We start from the raw sequence: 16,288 nt of genomic DNA on the forward strand, positions 1-16,288 counted from the left end.
TTTCAGTTTAGGATTCATTAGGTCTTGAATATTAAGTCTATGAGAACTTTGCATTTGTATATTCCAGCTTGTTATTTTCAAATTAAGAAATAAGTTACGTATAAATAAGAGTATAAAGCCATTGAACCCAAGAACTGCAAGTTGTGTATCAAGTATATCCGATGTGAAATCGAACATGTGTATATATCATATGGTTATTGGTGGAAAATTGAACTAGTGGCATACTTTGTATGGAGGTATTAATTATATATGTATTTATTTTTAACAACTTTATTTGGTAAATTATATATATATATATAAAATCATAAAACTCTCAAATGTATAATTCAATGATTTTAATATAGTATTTACAATTATCAACCATAAATCAGTTTTAGAACATTTCATTCCCCACTTAAGACCCATTAATCCCTGTCATCAGCCACTACTCCAGGCAACAAGCAATCTATTTCCTGTCTCTTAATTTGTGTTTTCTCAACATTTTATATAAATGGACTCAAACAGCCTCTTCTCTGCCTACATCTTTGAAAATATATATTTATCACAACTGCATTTTGTCTGCCTGCATCTCTGCAGTTGAACAAGCCTGGAGAAAATTGTCCTCACTTAATTCACAACTATTCTCTTGTAAATTCATGATCGTTAAACTCATGTCGGTCTTTAATGTCGCTACCATTCCATGAAAAGTGTTTTTTGATAAGATCATCCAAGATCCTCATGTTTCTAAATGCCAGTTATTTTTTACTCTTCATTTTTCTTGACCAATCGGCAGCATTTTGTATAGCTGAGCAGTGTCTCCTCCATATGATAGTTTCTTCATTTGGCTTCCAGGATACCGCAGACTCTTGTGTTTAACTCTTACCACTGTGCTCACTCTTTCTCAGATTTTGTTTTGTTTGTTTGTTTGTTTTCTAGATTCCTCCTCATCTCTTCAGTCTTAGAATACTCCATGGTGCTATTCTTAAATCTTGTTTGTTTGTTTGTTTTTTCCCCTAGCTATACTCAATCACCCAGTTATTTCATCTACTCCTATGGATTTAATACCATTTATGTATTGATTACTCCCAAACTTGTATCTCTACTTTATTCCTCTCCAATGAACACCATATTCATTTATTTGACTACTTATTTGATAACCAAGAGGTTATGAGAATTCTCATATTTAATGTGTCTAAAATGTACTTCTGATCCTTTTCCAAAATTTGTCTTTCCCACAATTATCTCGGTAAATGGCACCTCTACTCTTCCAGTGTCTCAGAACAAAAATGTTAGGGTCATTCTTGATATCTTTTTTTTTTTCTTTTGTTTTCCCCCCACATCCAATGGATTATTAAATCCCATGCGATCTGCCTTCAAAATGCATCCAGAGTGGGACCTCCACCACTGCTGCAATCCTAGCTCAAGCCACCGTCATGTCTTGCCTGGATGACTGTAATAACCTAGCTGATCTCTGTTTCTGCTTATTTGTCCTACAGATGGTTCTCAACACAGCATTCAGTCTGATTCTATTAAAATGCTGGTCTGACCCGTCCTCATCTGCTCAGACTCTTCCAATGGCTTCTCATCTCCGTGACACCATCTCTTACTGTGGGCTCTTGTCTTCACTCCACACTTCACTGCAGGCACTGCCCCCAGATATTCTTTGTAAACACAAAACATATCTCTGCCTCAGTGTCTTGGCATTTTCTCCTTGCTTTGTCCGGAATAACATTTCTGTGCAAATCCAAGTGGCTTGTTTTCAGGTCTTTACTAATCAGTTCAGTGAGCCTTTCCATGCCATCCTGTCTACATTTGCAACCAACCTCCTGACACCCTGGGCCTTATTTATCATCACCTAACGTACTAGCGTATGTGTCTCTCACTGCCGTGAAGACCTGTGGTTTTCTCTTTTGTTTACTGCTGTATCCCCGTGCCTCGAAGAGCATCTGTCAGATCATTGACACTCAGTAAATCTTGTTGAATGGAGACATAGGCAGGCACACACATGAATATCTGATATGGAGGATTCAAAGTCTATTCCAGTGTTAAGAAATCCTAAACTCTCTGAGACACTAGTTCTATGAATTTACACTGTTATGGCATGCTAAAATTACTCTAGTTAAGGAATATTATTATATGAATCATATATTTCACTGTTATTTTTATTATTTTAATGTTTATGTTCATAATAAATTCATGATTCAACCAGTTTTTTATTTTTGTTTTTCTTAGCTCATTCATATCCCAGAACTTTTTGGTTTATACATATAACAAAATTGGATCTTTGCATTCTGAGTCTTCATATTTTAAGGTAAGACCCAGGTGTCTTAGACATTTATTATCACATGTTTCCTTATTGAAGTGGACATATTATTACCATTACCATTGGGATATGTTTGTTCCATGTTGGCAGTTTCATACAATTTTATTCCACATTCCATGTATGATAGAGATGAAATCCAGACCTAGAGAACACTCATGGGCACCTAGGTGGTACAAAGTAAAGAGAGTTGTCAAATACTTATTTTCCTTGAAAATCAATTTTAATAAATCTGTATGATACACAATCTTATTATTTTCAACTTTTTTAATGTTTTGAATATTTATAATGTTTGCCAATACACTTTTATGCATAAACAATTTATTTATTTGCCACTCTGTACTGTTTTTCAGATGCATTGCCATTACCAAGGATACGTTGCAGATTTTCCAAATTCAGTCGTGACACTCAGCATCTGTTCTGGACTTAGGTAATAGCATTTTAGAGGCTATTTATACATGAAAACTTAGGATATACTTTCAAATGAAACTTAGTGGCTGCAAAGCACAAATCTGGGATATTTAAGGAGAATTCAAATCTGAACGTTTTCTTCACGATGGCCTTACTTTTATTAATAATATTAATATTAATAAATGGACCTTAGTTGTGCCAATTGAAATGAAATCACTCAAGGGAATCCTGACTGGAGATATTTTCAAGATATTGAGCAGAAAGAGGTAGATGCAGTAAAACAAAACAAACACCTCCCCCCACCCAAATCCTTTAGAACATCTCCCTAGATGTTATTGTTGTATTATCTATCAGTTATCTGAAACAGTTATGGAAAATGACATTAATTAGTTACTTAGCTAAGCACATACTGTATGCTCTCAGTTTAGGTGTACTTGGTATCAGACGTAAAATGACTAATTGAGAAGGTACCTCAGAGGTAAAAGGGCAGGGATAAGTGATTTTCGTCATTGATAGTGGCAGGAAGAAGGTGGTGAGTTTATGAGATGAAGACAGGTCCAGAGCAGAGCAAAAAACTCTTCCTAACTTCCTTTTGCTTGCCTGATTTCCAGAATTTACTCATATCAACTCAGAAAACTGACATTCTCTGAATGTGGTTTTCTTGCATATTAATCTTTTTAGATCTCCACGCTATATATCCATTTTCCCTTATTCTAACCTCTGTAAGAATAGGAACTTTTTATTCTTGGAATTCTCAACAAATGTCTTGGTTCCCAGCAAATACTTGGCCTTAATTAATACATCTTGAATGAATGTGACTACTATACAGAAAATACAAAATAATTTTCAGTATATTTTGTTTTTTAATACATGAGAAAAACTGACGCAGATGTGGTTACTCAGTTACTAATGGTAGCTGAGAAAAGGCAGGGAAAGAGAGTGGGTTTAATACATGTACCTCACTATGGTTTCTCATTTCTTACAACACTTTGGATTATAGGTCTGATGGGATCATATGCAGGATTTTTATATCACTGCTTTCTAAATATTCAGGGGATTTCTTCAGTTTGAAAATATCAGCTATGGAATTGAGCCATTGGAATCTTCAGCAAGATTCGAGCACATAATTTATCAAGTGAAAAATGACAATCCAGATATGACAATGTTAGCAGAAAATTACAGCAATATTTGGCAGAAAGACCAGCCCTATAAAATCCATTTAAACTCACAGGTAACTGAGACAATTCGGATGTTATGATGCACTATAAAATTACTTCTGTAGAATTGTGTTAATCATGAAAAGGAACTACTTAGCTGTTGAGAAGTAATATAAAATTTGGTATCTTTTTTCTACAGCAGTAAATGAAACATCCATATTCCATCTAAAATACATGGAAATATGCAATAATGTGTGTCAAGCTTGTTGTATGATGTATTATGTAATATTTCTTGTTTTCCATTTTTATTCCAACAAAAATGCATGTTACTGAATAAAATTTAGGAATATAGGAAGAATAGTTACCACTACCCTGGTAAAATTACTTTTAATATTTTGACATATAGCTTTATATACTACTGGGACATATCTTTCTAGAATACTTAATCATTTGTATATTAGTAAACTCTCTTAATTTACTTGTAGGCTGAATATAGAATTCTTTCTTTCATCACTTTGAATATTTCAGTTCACCATCTTTTGGACTCCATGGTCTCTGATGAAGAATCAAATATTATTCATCTTATTGAGGATTTCTTGTACATGATGAGTCCCTTCTTTGTTGATTTTTTCAAGAGCCTCTGTCTTTGCTTTATGACAGTTTTCTTATGATGTGCCTTTGAGTGGATCCCTTTGAGTTTATCCTACTTGGAGTTCATTAAGCTTCTTGGTTGTTTAAATTAATGTTTTTTCATCAAATTTGGGAACTTTTTGGCCATTAGTTCTTTGAAGATCCTTTCTGCCCTTTTATCTATCCCCTCACTTTCTGTTACTCCCATTATATGCATGTTGGTGTGCTTGAAAGTGCCCTACAGGAACAGAACAGGTTCTGTTCATTTTTCTCCATTCTTTTTTCCTCCTCTTCCTCTGACTGTATAATCTCATCTGACTTGAAACAGGTACAACAAGGGAAATCTTTGTGGTGACAAAATAGTTTTGTATCTTGATTGCAGTGCTGGTTATATAAACATACACATGACAATATGATGTAGAGATATACACATACACACTGTACCAGGTCAATATCCTGGTTTTGAAAACATACTATAGTTTTGTAACATGTAACCACTGGGGGAAACTGAGTGAATGATACATGAGATATAGTGATCTTTTTTGGCAATATTCTATGATTCAATACTTACTTTTTAAAAATGAACACAAAGTTTTACAAAAGGAAATAAAGATAACCTATTAAAAACGAATGAATTTTGAAGTTCGTTTTATTGAAAGTGACACCTGACATTATGGTGAATAAATAGTATTATAAGTTCGTTTTAAAACATAGGTATCAAAGTTACATTTTTTGTTTATTATTTTGAAAATAAGAATATAAATTTGGAAAGGCAAATAGGATAAAAACAATGCTGTTATTAAAATATGAAACCTACTGTGCAGAAACATACTCGAAATTGGTTATGGTGCACACATAATTTATAATTATACTCAGTCAAGCTGCAATGCAGAAGACATGGTTGTCAACATTGACTTATATTTTATACAGGCACAGTAAGGGTAACCAAAATACAGAATACTTTTAAAGTTAATGTTGAACACAAAGGAAAAAAATCAGCATCTCAGTATATACATATGTAAGATGCAGGTGTAGTTTGCTTCCCTATGGAAATATAAACCTAGGCTCTACCGTCAAGTCCAGTTTGTTTGTTTGCCTGTTTATTTATAGTAAGCTATTTTATGACAGACCCAATCTTTGTATCCTCCTTACTCTTCGATTTATTTACCAATACACTTGGGTCAAGGAAGAAATTTTGGTTTCTTTAAAATATCTGTGTGTGAGGGACTTCCCTGATGGCACAGTGGTTAAGAATCCGCCTGCCAATGCAGGGGACACGGGTTCGAGCCCTGGTCCGGGAAGATCCCACATGCCGCGGAGCAGCTAAGCCCATGCGTCACAACTACTGAGCCGGCGCTGTAGAGCCCGCGAGCCACAACTAGAGAAAGCCCGTGTGCAGCAACGAAGACCCAACACAGCCAAAAATACATAAATAAAATAAATTAAAAAAAAAAAAAAAAAAAATCTGTGTGTGAAATGGTACCTCAATGTGTTAGAAATATAGCTCATGTAGAAATTACCATTAGAGTACTAAATTACAATGTAGTAAATTGTTGATTCATAGCTGACTGACTTGGCACAATCAAGGATTATTACCTCATATCAAGTAGGACACACAGCCTATGCTATGGAGCTACAGAGCTATTCACTTTCTCTTATGCAGTATTAATAGTGAGTACCTAGACTCCCACCTTACGCTCTCAGGCTCCCTGGGATTCCTCTAAACCTGGAATCTGTTTTCAAGCAAAATTTCTGATTTACAATTAATTTATATTGTTAAGTCCTCTTGAGGGTTTTATATACATCCTTTTTGCTTCCTTTACATGTCACTCTCTGTGCTTAACAAATTCAAAACATGTTAACATTTGATAAATTCTCTTTTCAGGAAAAAACTCTTTCAGAACTATTACCCCAGTATCTAGAAATGCACATTATAGTGGAAAAAGCTTTGGTAAGTCAAACTCTCCCCTTCTTCCCTCACTCTCTTTTCTTTCTTTCTTTTTTCTTTCTTTCTTAAATCTTAATGTTTTATTACTATCACCTAAAGAACATCAGCTGAAATGTTAAAACTTTTCTGAGTATTAAATTTATGAAACCAATTTATAGAAATGTTTAATATTGTTAGCTGTCTTACAGGTTTCTAAATTAATATTTCTAATGATCATGGAAAGGTAGCTACACTTTTTGCTAAATGTTGATAGAAAAATTAAAACATGGAATTGCCGATTTGGGGTAATTTACCTTTGAGACTTCAGACATTTTTATTTATTTAATTAATTTATTTAATTTTTTAAAAGATTTCCCTTTTTATTTTTTTAGTTAATTAATTAATTAACTTATTTATTAATGGCTGCATTGGGTCTTCGTTGCTGTGCGCGGGCTTCTCATTGCGGTGGCTTCTCTTGTTGTGGAGCACGGGCTCTAGGTGCGCGGGCTTCAGTAGCTGTGGCTCGAAGGCTCTAGAGCTCAGGTTCAGTAGTTGTGGTGCACAGGCTTAGTTGCTCTGTGGCATGTGGGATCTTCCCGGACCAGGGCTCGAACCCGTGTCCCTTGCATTGGCAGGCGGATTCTTAACCACTGCGCCACCAGGGAAACCCTATTTTATTTATTTATTTATTTATTTTTTATTGAAGTATAGTTGATCTACAGTTTTGGGCCAATCTCTGCTGTAGAGCAAAGTCACTCAGTTATACACATATAGACATTCTTTTTTTTCATATTCTTTTCCATTCTGGTTTATCACAGGATATTGAATATAGCTCCCTTTGCTACATAGAACCTTGTTGTTTGTCTCTCTTCTTTCTTTAAAGATAATGAAAAATTTCCTTAACTTCAAAGATATAATGGAATTTTCTAATTATTTTCAAATATAAATATTTAATTCTAAGTGTGACTTAGATACGATTAGGACCGCAAACTAGCCTAGGATGCCCATTGTTGTCTGCCTGCATCCTCATCCCCAGATTAGGCCAGGGTCTCTTTGGCCACACCTCCTAACTGCCTTGCCCTCTCTTTAACCAGCTGTAGCCTCTCTAGTCACAGTGTTTGAATGTATCAGATCTTTACCGTCTGACCAATTCAGTTAATATTTTTCCAACTTTTTTGAGACATAATTGATAAATATGATTGTATGTAATTAAATTGTACAATGTGAAGATTTGATGTGCATGTACATTGTGGATTGATTACCAAGATCAAGATAATTAGCACATTCATCACCTCACATAGTTAACTCTTTTTTCCGTGTGTGCGTGTGTGTGTGTGTGTGTGTGTGTGTGTGTGTGTGTGTGTGTGTGGTGAGAACACTAAAGATCTGCTCTCAACTTTCAAGTATACAATACCATATTATTAACTCTAGGCACTGTGCTTCACATTAGACCCTCAGAACTTATTCTTATAACTGAAAGTTCATACCCTTTGACCTACATTTCTCCATTTCCCCCTCTGGAAACCAAAATTCTCTTCTCTCTTTCTATGAAATTGGACTTTTTTTTTTAGATTCTACATATAATTGATACCATACAGTTTTTGTCTTTCTCTGGCTGGCTTATTTCACTTAGCATAACGCCCTCCAGGTTTATCATGCGGTGGCAAATGGGAGAATGTCCTTCTTTTTAATGACTGAGTAATATTCCATTGCACATATATACCACTTTTTCTTTGTTCATTCATCTGTTGATGGGCACTTAGGTTGTTTTCATATCTAGGCTATTGTGAATAATGTTTCAATTGTGAATAATGTTTCAATAAATGTGGGAATGCAGATATCTCTCTGAGATACTGATTTCATTTCCTTAGGATGTATACTGAGGATTGGGATTGTCAGGTCATATGGTAGTTCCTTTTTTAATTCTTTAAGGAACCATTATATTGTTTTCCATAGTGGCTGTACCAATTTACATTCCCACCAACAGTGCATAAGCGTTCCCTTTCTCAACATCCTCACCAGCATTTGTTAGCTCTTGTTTTTTCGATGATAGCCATTCTGACAGGTGTGAGGTGATATCTCACTGTGGATTCGATTTGCCTTTCCCTGAGGATTAGTAATGTTGAATACCTTTTTGTGTACCTGTTGGCCACTTGTGTGTCTTCTTTGGAAGAATGTCCATTTGGAAGACATAATATCTTTTGAGTATCTACCTAAGAGTGAAATTGTTATATCATCAGGTTAGTGTATATTACTTTTAGAGGACATTGATAGTTTTCAAAAATGACTATAACAATTTGTTCTTCCATATTCTCACAAGTAATTGGCATTGATAGTCTTTTTTAAATTGTTGCCATTCTGGTGTATGAATACTGAGATCATACTGTGGTTTTTATTAGCATTTACTTGATGACTGAAATGCAGCACAGCAAATAGGGGCAGTGTTTTATAACTTTGAATGGAATATAATCTATGAAAATATTGAATCACTATACTGTACATCTGAAACTAATATAAGATTGTAAATCGACTATACTTTAGTTTTAAAAAATGTATTTATGAGTTTCAGAGGAAAAATTCTTTCCTTTCTTTTTTCCTTTACCCTATTTCATCTTGTTCTTTATCAAACCTTTTTGAATCAGTCATTCCACATAATCTTCACTTTACATCATTACAATTTCTGTCTTTTTTCCTAAAGATTTATTTGAGCATTTTGATTATTTTTTAATGCTTACGTATTTGCTTCTTCTTTAATTACTAAGCATACAATGGGAAATACTGTGGTTGATTCCCTCTGTGTTATAGAAAATGTCTACCTCAAGAAATCCCTTTATAATACAGAGGGATCTGTGAAGTTATTTTAGTACTTCTTGAGGATTTCAATTGTTTCTGCTGGACAATGTCTTTAAAATATATAACAAGTGAGAATCTATGTTGAATGCCCAAGTATGATTTTTTTCTTTTTGTTGTTTGTTTTCATTTATTGTAAATATTATCATCTTTATGTTAGTATGCTTTAAATTGTCTGACAAATCCTATGGTTTTCCTGCCTGGTATCACCAAGATATATTTGCCATAGAAAAAAAATTGCTGTCACTCACACTTTTTAAAAGAATCATAAAAATTTCTTTTTCAGCATGATTATATGGGATCAGAAACGATGGCTGTAATGCAGAAAATTATTCAGCTTATTGGCCTTGTCAACACAGTAAGTTTTAACTTTTTTACATTTACAATTTTGTAAAAAGTCATTGAAAACCTTTCCATTATATCATGACAAATTAATGGCTTAAAGCCCTTTATTTGGTTTAATATCCAAAGTAATCAAGTAAACTTTTTATTTTTTTGTACTGTTTTGATGTAATGATTTATGTTATTTGAATAAATATACTGTAAATCTTATTTTTAGATGTTTAGTCAGTTCAAATTGACTGTGATACTATCCTCCTTGGAATTGTGGTCAGATAAAAACCAAATTTCTACTAATGGGGATGCTGATGATTTATTACAAAGATTTTTGACATGGAAACAGGACTATCTTATCCTACGGCCCCATGACGTAACATTCTTACTTATGTAAGCACAATGTTCTACATTAATAAAGAGATATACATAAATAATTCCATTAATTTTATAATTTAATGCCTTTATTGTGTTCTTCAGCTTTCTGTAGGCCCCTTGGAAAATGTTAAAGAAAACATAGCTGTTGCCACTGAAGTGATAGTGTGGTTGGAAATATAATAAAAATAAAACAACCTGAATCACTTATATGACAAAATATTTTGGAGTATAATTTATGCAAAAAAGTCTGTCTTTCATGAACTTTTATGATATCAACTATACTATGAATACATACAAGCCTCAGCTTACTAATGATGTAAAATTGACACTATTCTGTTAACATTACCTTGTTATGTGAATACATTTCATGTCTACTGTTTGATAAAGAAAGATTTGAGTTTTTTGGTTACATTTAATTTTTAAAACTGCTTATCTTTAGAACAGGCAAGATTTCTTCCCTACAGATTAAAAATCCCTTTCGTTTTAACTTTTAGTGACCAAAACAGTGAATGCTGAATAAGGGAAACTAAGGAGAATTTGAGATAAATAAAATTGTATCAAGTCAAGGAGTTAGTTTAGGAAAGAAAACTGGCATTAAAGTGAATTACAGTTTTCAATGATTTGAGCACTTTGTATTAGATATTATTAGATATTATTCAGATAAAAAATTGTATGTTTGACAAATTATTTTAAATTATTTGGGAGATTTAATTTAATAAATAAGCTAGTAAATTGTTCTGAATAACCATGCTAATGAAAAAGCCATACTATAATGATGTAGTTACAGGAAACAGCCTAAATATGTGGGAGCAACATTTCCTGGCACAATATGCAATAAAAGTTGTGATGCAGGTATTGCTGTGGTATGTAATTTGTATCCTTCTTTACTGTTTTTTTTTTTTAACTTTATATTGTATTTTAAAAGTATTATTTTACATAGTTAAGTAAACTTGATTTTTTTTCTCTATATCTCTATCATTATTTTGTTGGGACAACATTATTTTAATCTCAGAAAGTTGTTTTAATCATAAATTTCAAACATAGGGAAATAATATGAACAAACATTAATATACCCCTTCACCAGCTAGGTATAATGGACACTAACTTTGCATCAGATTTTCTAAGGACATAAAACCTTAGAGAAAAGTTAAAGCTTCCTGTTATGTCTCCTTCAAATTCAAGAAATAGCAAAAGTCATGATTTCATACTTGCCATTTTTTGCATACTTCATACTATTGTTGCAAATATATGTATCCATTAACTATATATTATTGTTCAGCATTGTTCTTACTTTATGTATCATTTCAGAACTATTTTGAATAGCTTGTTAAAAGATGTATACATGTTGAAACATATAACTCTACTACTATTATTTTTTCTTTCAAAATTTTTATCAAGTAATGCACATATTATGAATAAAAATCGTTTTACAAGACATACTGAAAACAACTAAATCAGTCCTTTGCATAATCTATACTCCTTGAATCCTCTTTCCCCTTTTTTTGTCAACCTCTCCCTCCTGGCATACAACTTAATGTCTATTTCCTTTCAAATAAAAGTTTTATTGAAGTACATCATATATAGAGAACATTGCACAAGTCATAAGTGTATAGCATAATTAATTTTGGCCAAGTCAATACATAGGTATAAACATCCCAGAGATCAAGAGGTAAAATCTTATCAACAGTTCAGAAGAATCATGCTTCCTCTCACTTACTACACTTACCAAAGAAAACCACTATCCTGACACTTAATCACTGGTTAATTTGATCTTTCTTTGAGCTTTCTGTAAATGATATAATAGAGTGTGTGTTCTTGTGTGTGTCTGCCACATATTTGCTCAAAATTATGTCTGTGATAGTTATTCATGTTTGTATGTGTAGGAATAGTTTGTTCATCCTTTTACTCTATATTTCTAAATAATATGCCCATTAAATTTCTTGAGTATTCAAATTTAGGCATTATCTATTGACTTCCTGTGTTGAAGTCAGAATTTAACATCCTAATAGCTCATCATTTCTACATTCTGCCTCTTCTATTCTTCCTCTCTATAATTATATAGATTATTAGAATTGTGTTTAATTCTCTGATGAGGCAAATAATGAACTGAGATTGTCGCCTTTATTGCATAACTTTTGGTTCTTCCCAAATTAGTAGTTGCATCATACTGTTTTTGTCCAAAGTCTTTAATTAAGTTATAAATTGCCTCCACTTTTCTACATGATTCAGAAATTCCTTTTTTTTTTTTAACTCTATAGATGTATCTTTTTTTTTTTTTTTTAACCAATCCACGTTGGACTTTTTGCATAGCTGTTTAAGAATCTTCTGTCTTGTCTCCTTTGGAATATGTGTATTCTTTCCTGGCTTGCTTACTCATTTTGGTTAGAATACACGCTCCTATAATTTACTGAAAAAGTAGGTGGGTAGTAACTTGTTTGGGAGTTGCGTCATTGAAAATGTAGCTATTTTAAAAGATTGTTTGGTTAATTTTGGTTTTGAAATAATTGCACCTTGGAATTTTAAAAGTCCTCTCTTTTTACTTTCTCTTTAGAAATTTAACACCGTTCTTAGTCTCACTTATTTGTATGTGGTCTGCTTGTTTTCTCTGCAGAAACATTTAAGATCTTTTTATCATTGCGTGGTATCTTTTATCATCCAATATGCTTGTTGTATTGAAGCCCTTTCAATCTGGATACTAATTTACGTCTGACCTGAGAAATTTTATTATATCAATATTATTTGTTTGCTAATCTTTTTCTTTCCCTTTTCTCTCTGGAACTTGGTTAATTATATATGAGAGCATTTTGACTCATCATCTATTTTTTTTCTCTTATTTAACTTTTTTCTTTTATTCTTACATCCTCTAATATCTCTTAATATTTATATTGCAGATCAGTCACTCACTAGGTGCTCTCAGATCCATTTTCTCCTTATTACCTGCTCTGATTACATCATAAGAACAATATGTTCCCTGGACTTCTTTGGCTTCTGGCTTTTGGGTATGTTCAGCAAATGTGGATGATTGGAGAGAGGAAGGGAAGTGTCAGTGTCTTTACATTCTGGCCCTGCCTGGAGCAGTGCCTCAGAACCATTGCTTCCTGGTCGTGTGAAACACCCCCTCCCTCTGTGGTTTTTCCTCCTTCTGATCAGCACTTGTTTATGAATTCTAATGGTAGTTCCTCATTCATACATCCATCCAGTCTTGGCGTTGGTAGCAACATTCTGCTTTTCTAGTCTCAGAGTCGCCTCATCATCCTCTGTTGCTTCAACAATAATTTGTTTGTTACCTGTTACTCAGTTGCTTTTATTAAATTCTTCTTGGATCCTGTGGTGGCTTTAAAATAATCTCTTTTTTCTTGTAACTACTAGGCGAATATAGCTGAGAATCACAACCCAGATTAATTGTTCATGTTGCAGAATTAAAAATGCAAGGTGGCACCAAATCTGTTATTTTATAATTAGGGTATTAATCGGAAAGGAGTGAGACTTTAGATTTGGGATGGTAACATTGGATGAACCAAGCAAGATGAATCTGATAATTCTAAAACCCCAAATCTGTCTAAGGATTTTTTTGTAGTAGCTGATCCTCATCTGTCTGGTGAGGTGAGCCTTCTAGCTTCTCTTGCTTAGAAATCCTCTAATGGCATTATTTGAGTTGGATGCCTTATAATGATACATTCACTTCAAGTTCTGTCTTAAGGATTAGCAAACTGTATGTAAAGGGCCAGATAGTAAATGTTTTCAGCTTTGCAGGCCATGTGATCTGTAAAGAGTCAGTGTAGACAGGTACAGATGAATGAGCAAGACCGTGTTTCATTAAAACTTTATGTATCATTACTAAAATTTGAGTCTCATATAATTTTCATTTGCCACAAAATAGTGTTCTTCTTTTGATTTTTTTCAACTATTTAAAAAACTTAAAAAACATTCTTACTTGCAGACTTTACCAAAACAGGTCACAAGTCAGGCTTGGTCTCTGGACCATAGTTTACTGACCCCTGCTCTATTCCCATCAGCCCTTATGTTCACTGATTCAAAATAAAAGTTGGGAGGGCTTCCCTGGAAGGCAACAGTTTATAAACCAAAGCAATGGGGAACAATTGAAGGAATAGATATTAATTGTTCTAAACAAAGAAGAACAGAATGATATTTGATTCATACTAAATTTATTAATATAGGTGAAAGTACTTGAGATTTTGGATTTGGGGTGCCAGCTCAAACATTTGGGATTGGTTTTAATCATTTTATTGATTGACTGATATGTGTGATCAGTGGTCATCTATTTGCTGTGAACTTGGTGTAATGAAAAGAAAGGAATTCATTGTCTTATAGACATAGAGCTATTGGAGTATATTTATGATGTCCATCAAACTCACCCAACTTTTATCTATGCTTCCTGTGGTGACTACCCTCTGTAGGCTGGGAAAGACAGTTAGTTGTATGAGCTGTTTGATAGACTGGAATTCTCTATGTAGATAATTAGTTCATCTGAGAATAGAGATAATTTTATTTATTTCATTTCAATATGCATGCTTTTTCTTTTTCTTGACTTATTCCACCAGGTAGAATCCCCATTATGTTGTCGAGTAGAAATGGTGAGAGTCCTAATCCTTGCTTTCTTCCCAATCTTCAAGGAAATGCATTGTCTTTCACCATTTTGTACAATGTTAGTCATAGGTTTTTTGGTAGATGTCCTTTATCAGGTTATGGAAGCTCCTTTTGATCCCCACATGCTTAGTGTTCTTTGTTTGTTTGTTCTTCCAGAAATTGATGTTAAATTTTGTCAAATGCCTTTTTCTACATTTATTGAGACACATGATTTTTATTCTTTAGTCTGTTAATATGGTGAGTATATTATTGACCAATTTTCAGTTTTTGAACCTGCTTTGCATTCCTGCATTGTCTTGATATATTGTCTTTTTTTAATTTATTGTTGCCTTTGAGTTGGTAACATTTTAAGAAAATTTGCCTTTATGTTGATGAGTTACATTGAACTTTAGTTATCTTTTCTGATATTGAGTATTTCTGGATTTGATATCAGGCTAATAATGACTACATAAAATGAGTTATATTTTCTCCATTTCTGTTTTTCTGAAGACTTTGTTTAGAGCAGAAATAAATTAAATAGAGGGTAGAAAAACAATAGAAAATTTCAACAAAGCTAGTTGATTTTTTTAAAAGACAAACACAATTGACAAACCCTTATCTAAACTAAGCAAAAAAAAAGACTCAAATGGATGAAACCAGAAATGAAAGAGGAGACATTACAATGGATGCCTGATAAATAAAAAGGATAATAAAGGAGTATTAGGAATGATTTTATGCCTACAAATCAGATGACCTGGAAGAAACGGATAAATTCCTGGAGACATACAACCTAACAACACTGAATCAAGAAGAAATAGAAAGACTGAATGGTCCAATAACAAATAAGGAGGTTGAATTAGTATAGTAATCCCAAACCTCCTAATAAATAAAAGTCCAGGACCAGATCGCTTCATTGGATATTTCTATCAAGAATTCAAAGAAGAATTTATACCATTCCTTCTGAAAATCTTGCAAAAAATAAACAAAGGAACACTTCCAAACTCATTTTATGGGACCAGCATCACCGTGACGCCAAAGCCAAAGATGCCACAGGAAAAAAAACTACAGGCCAACATCCCTGGTAAACATAGATGCAAAACTCCTCAACAAAATTATAGCAAACCAAATTCAACCAAATTTAGCATATTAAAAGTATTATACACTATGACCGAGAGGGATTTATTCCTGGGATGCAACATATGTTTAACATAGGTTCAACATACACAAAGTATTCAATGTGATACACCGTGAGAACAAAATTATAGAGAAAATCCACATGATCATCTCAATAGAATCAGAAAAAGCATTTGACAGATTTTAACATCCATTCATGATGAAACCTCTCAAAAAATTTCCTTTTACTTTCAAAAGTAGAAGAAAATAACTTCAGTCCAATGAAGGACATTATGAAGAGCCCACAAGTAGCATCATAATTAATGGGGAAAAACTGAAAACTTTCCATCTAAGATCTGGTACAAGGCAGGGATACCCACTCTCCCCACTTCTATTCAACATGGTACTGGAGGTCCTAGGCAGAGCAATTAGACCAAAAAAACCAACCAACAAACAAAACAGAGAGAGAGAAAGAAAGAAAGAAAGAAAAAAGAAAGAAAAGACATCCAAATTGGAAAAGAAGTAAAATTATCTCTGTTTGTAAATGACATGGTCATATGTGTGAAAGTCCTAAATATGAAACAACAATAACAAAACTCTTAA

General features: G+C 33.3%; 1 protein-coding gene across 3 annotated transcripts in view; it reads left to right on the forward strand.

The window, feature by feature from the left end:
* Positions 1-16,288, forward strand: part of LOC309619623 (disintegrin and metalloproteinase domain-containing protein 18-like) — a 103,785-nt gene that overhangs the window by 26,338 nt on the left and 61,159 nt on the right. For 2 of the 3 annotated variants that reach the window (XM_082374994.1, XM_082374995.1), the window contains exons 1-6: positions 411-2,729; positions 3,764-3,941; positions 6,383-6,448; positions 9,561-9,632; positions 9,834-10,000; positions 10,767-10,848. In XM_082374994.1, coding sequence (XP_082231120.1) covers positions 2,536-2,729; positions 3,764-3,941; positions 6,383-6,448; positions 9,561-9,632; positions 9,834-10,000; positions 10,767-10,848 — 759 coding nt within the window. In that variant the 5' untranslated portion in view covers positions 411-2,535. Of the gene's footprint in view, positions 1-410; positions 2,730-3,763; positions 3,942-6,382; positions 6,449-9,560; positions 9,633-9,833; positions 10,001-10,766; positions 10,849-16,288 lie in introns of those variants that run through there. The other variant, XM_082374996.1, reaches the window with a different exon arrangement.

The sequence above is a fragment of the Balaenoptera borealis genome (assembly GCF_965194805.1).
Source record: "Balaenoptera borealis genome assembly, chromosome: 21".
Lineage (NCBI taxonomy): Eukaryota > Metazoa > Chordata > Mammalia > Artiodactyla > Balaenopteridae > Balaenoptera > Balaenoptera borealis.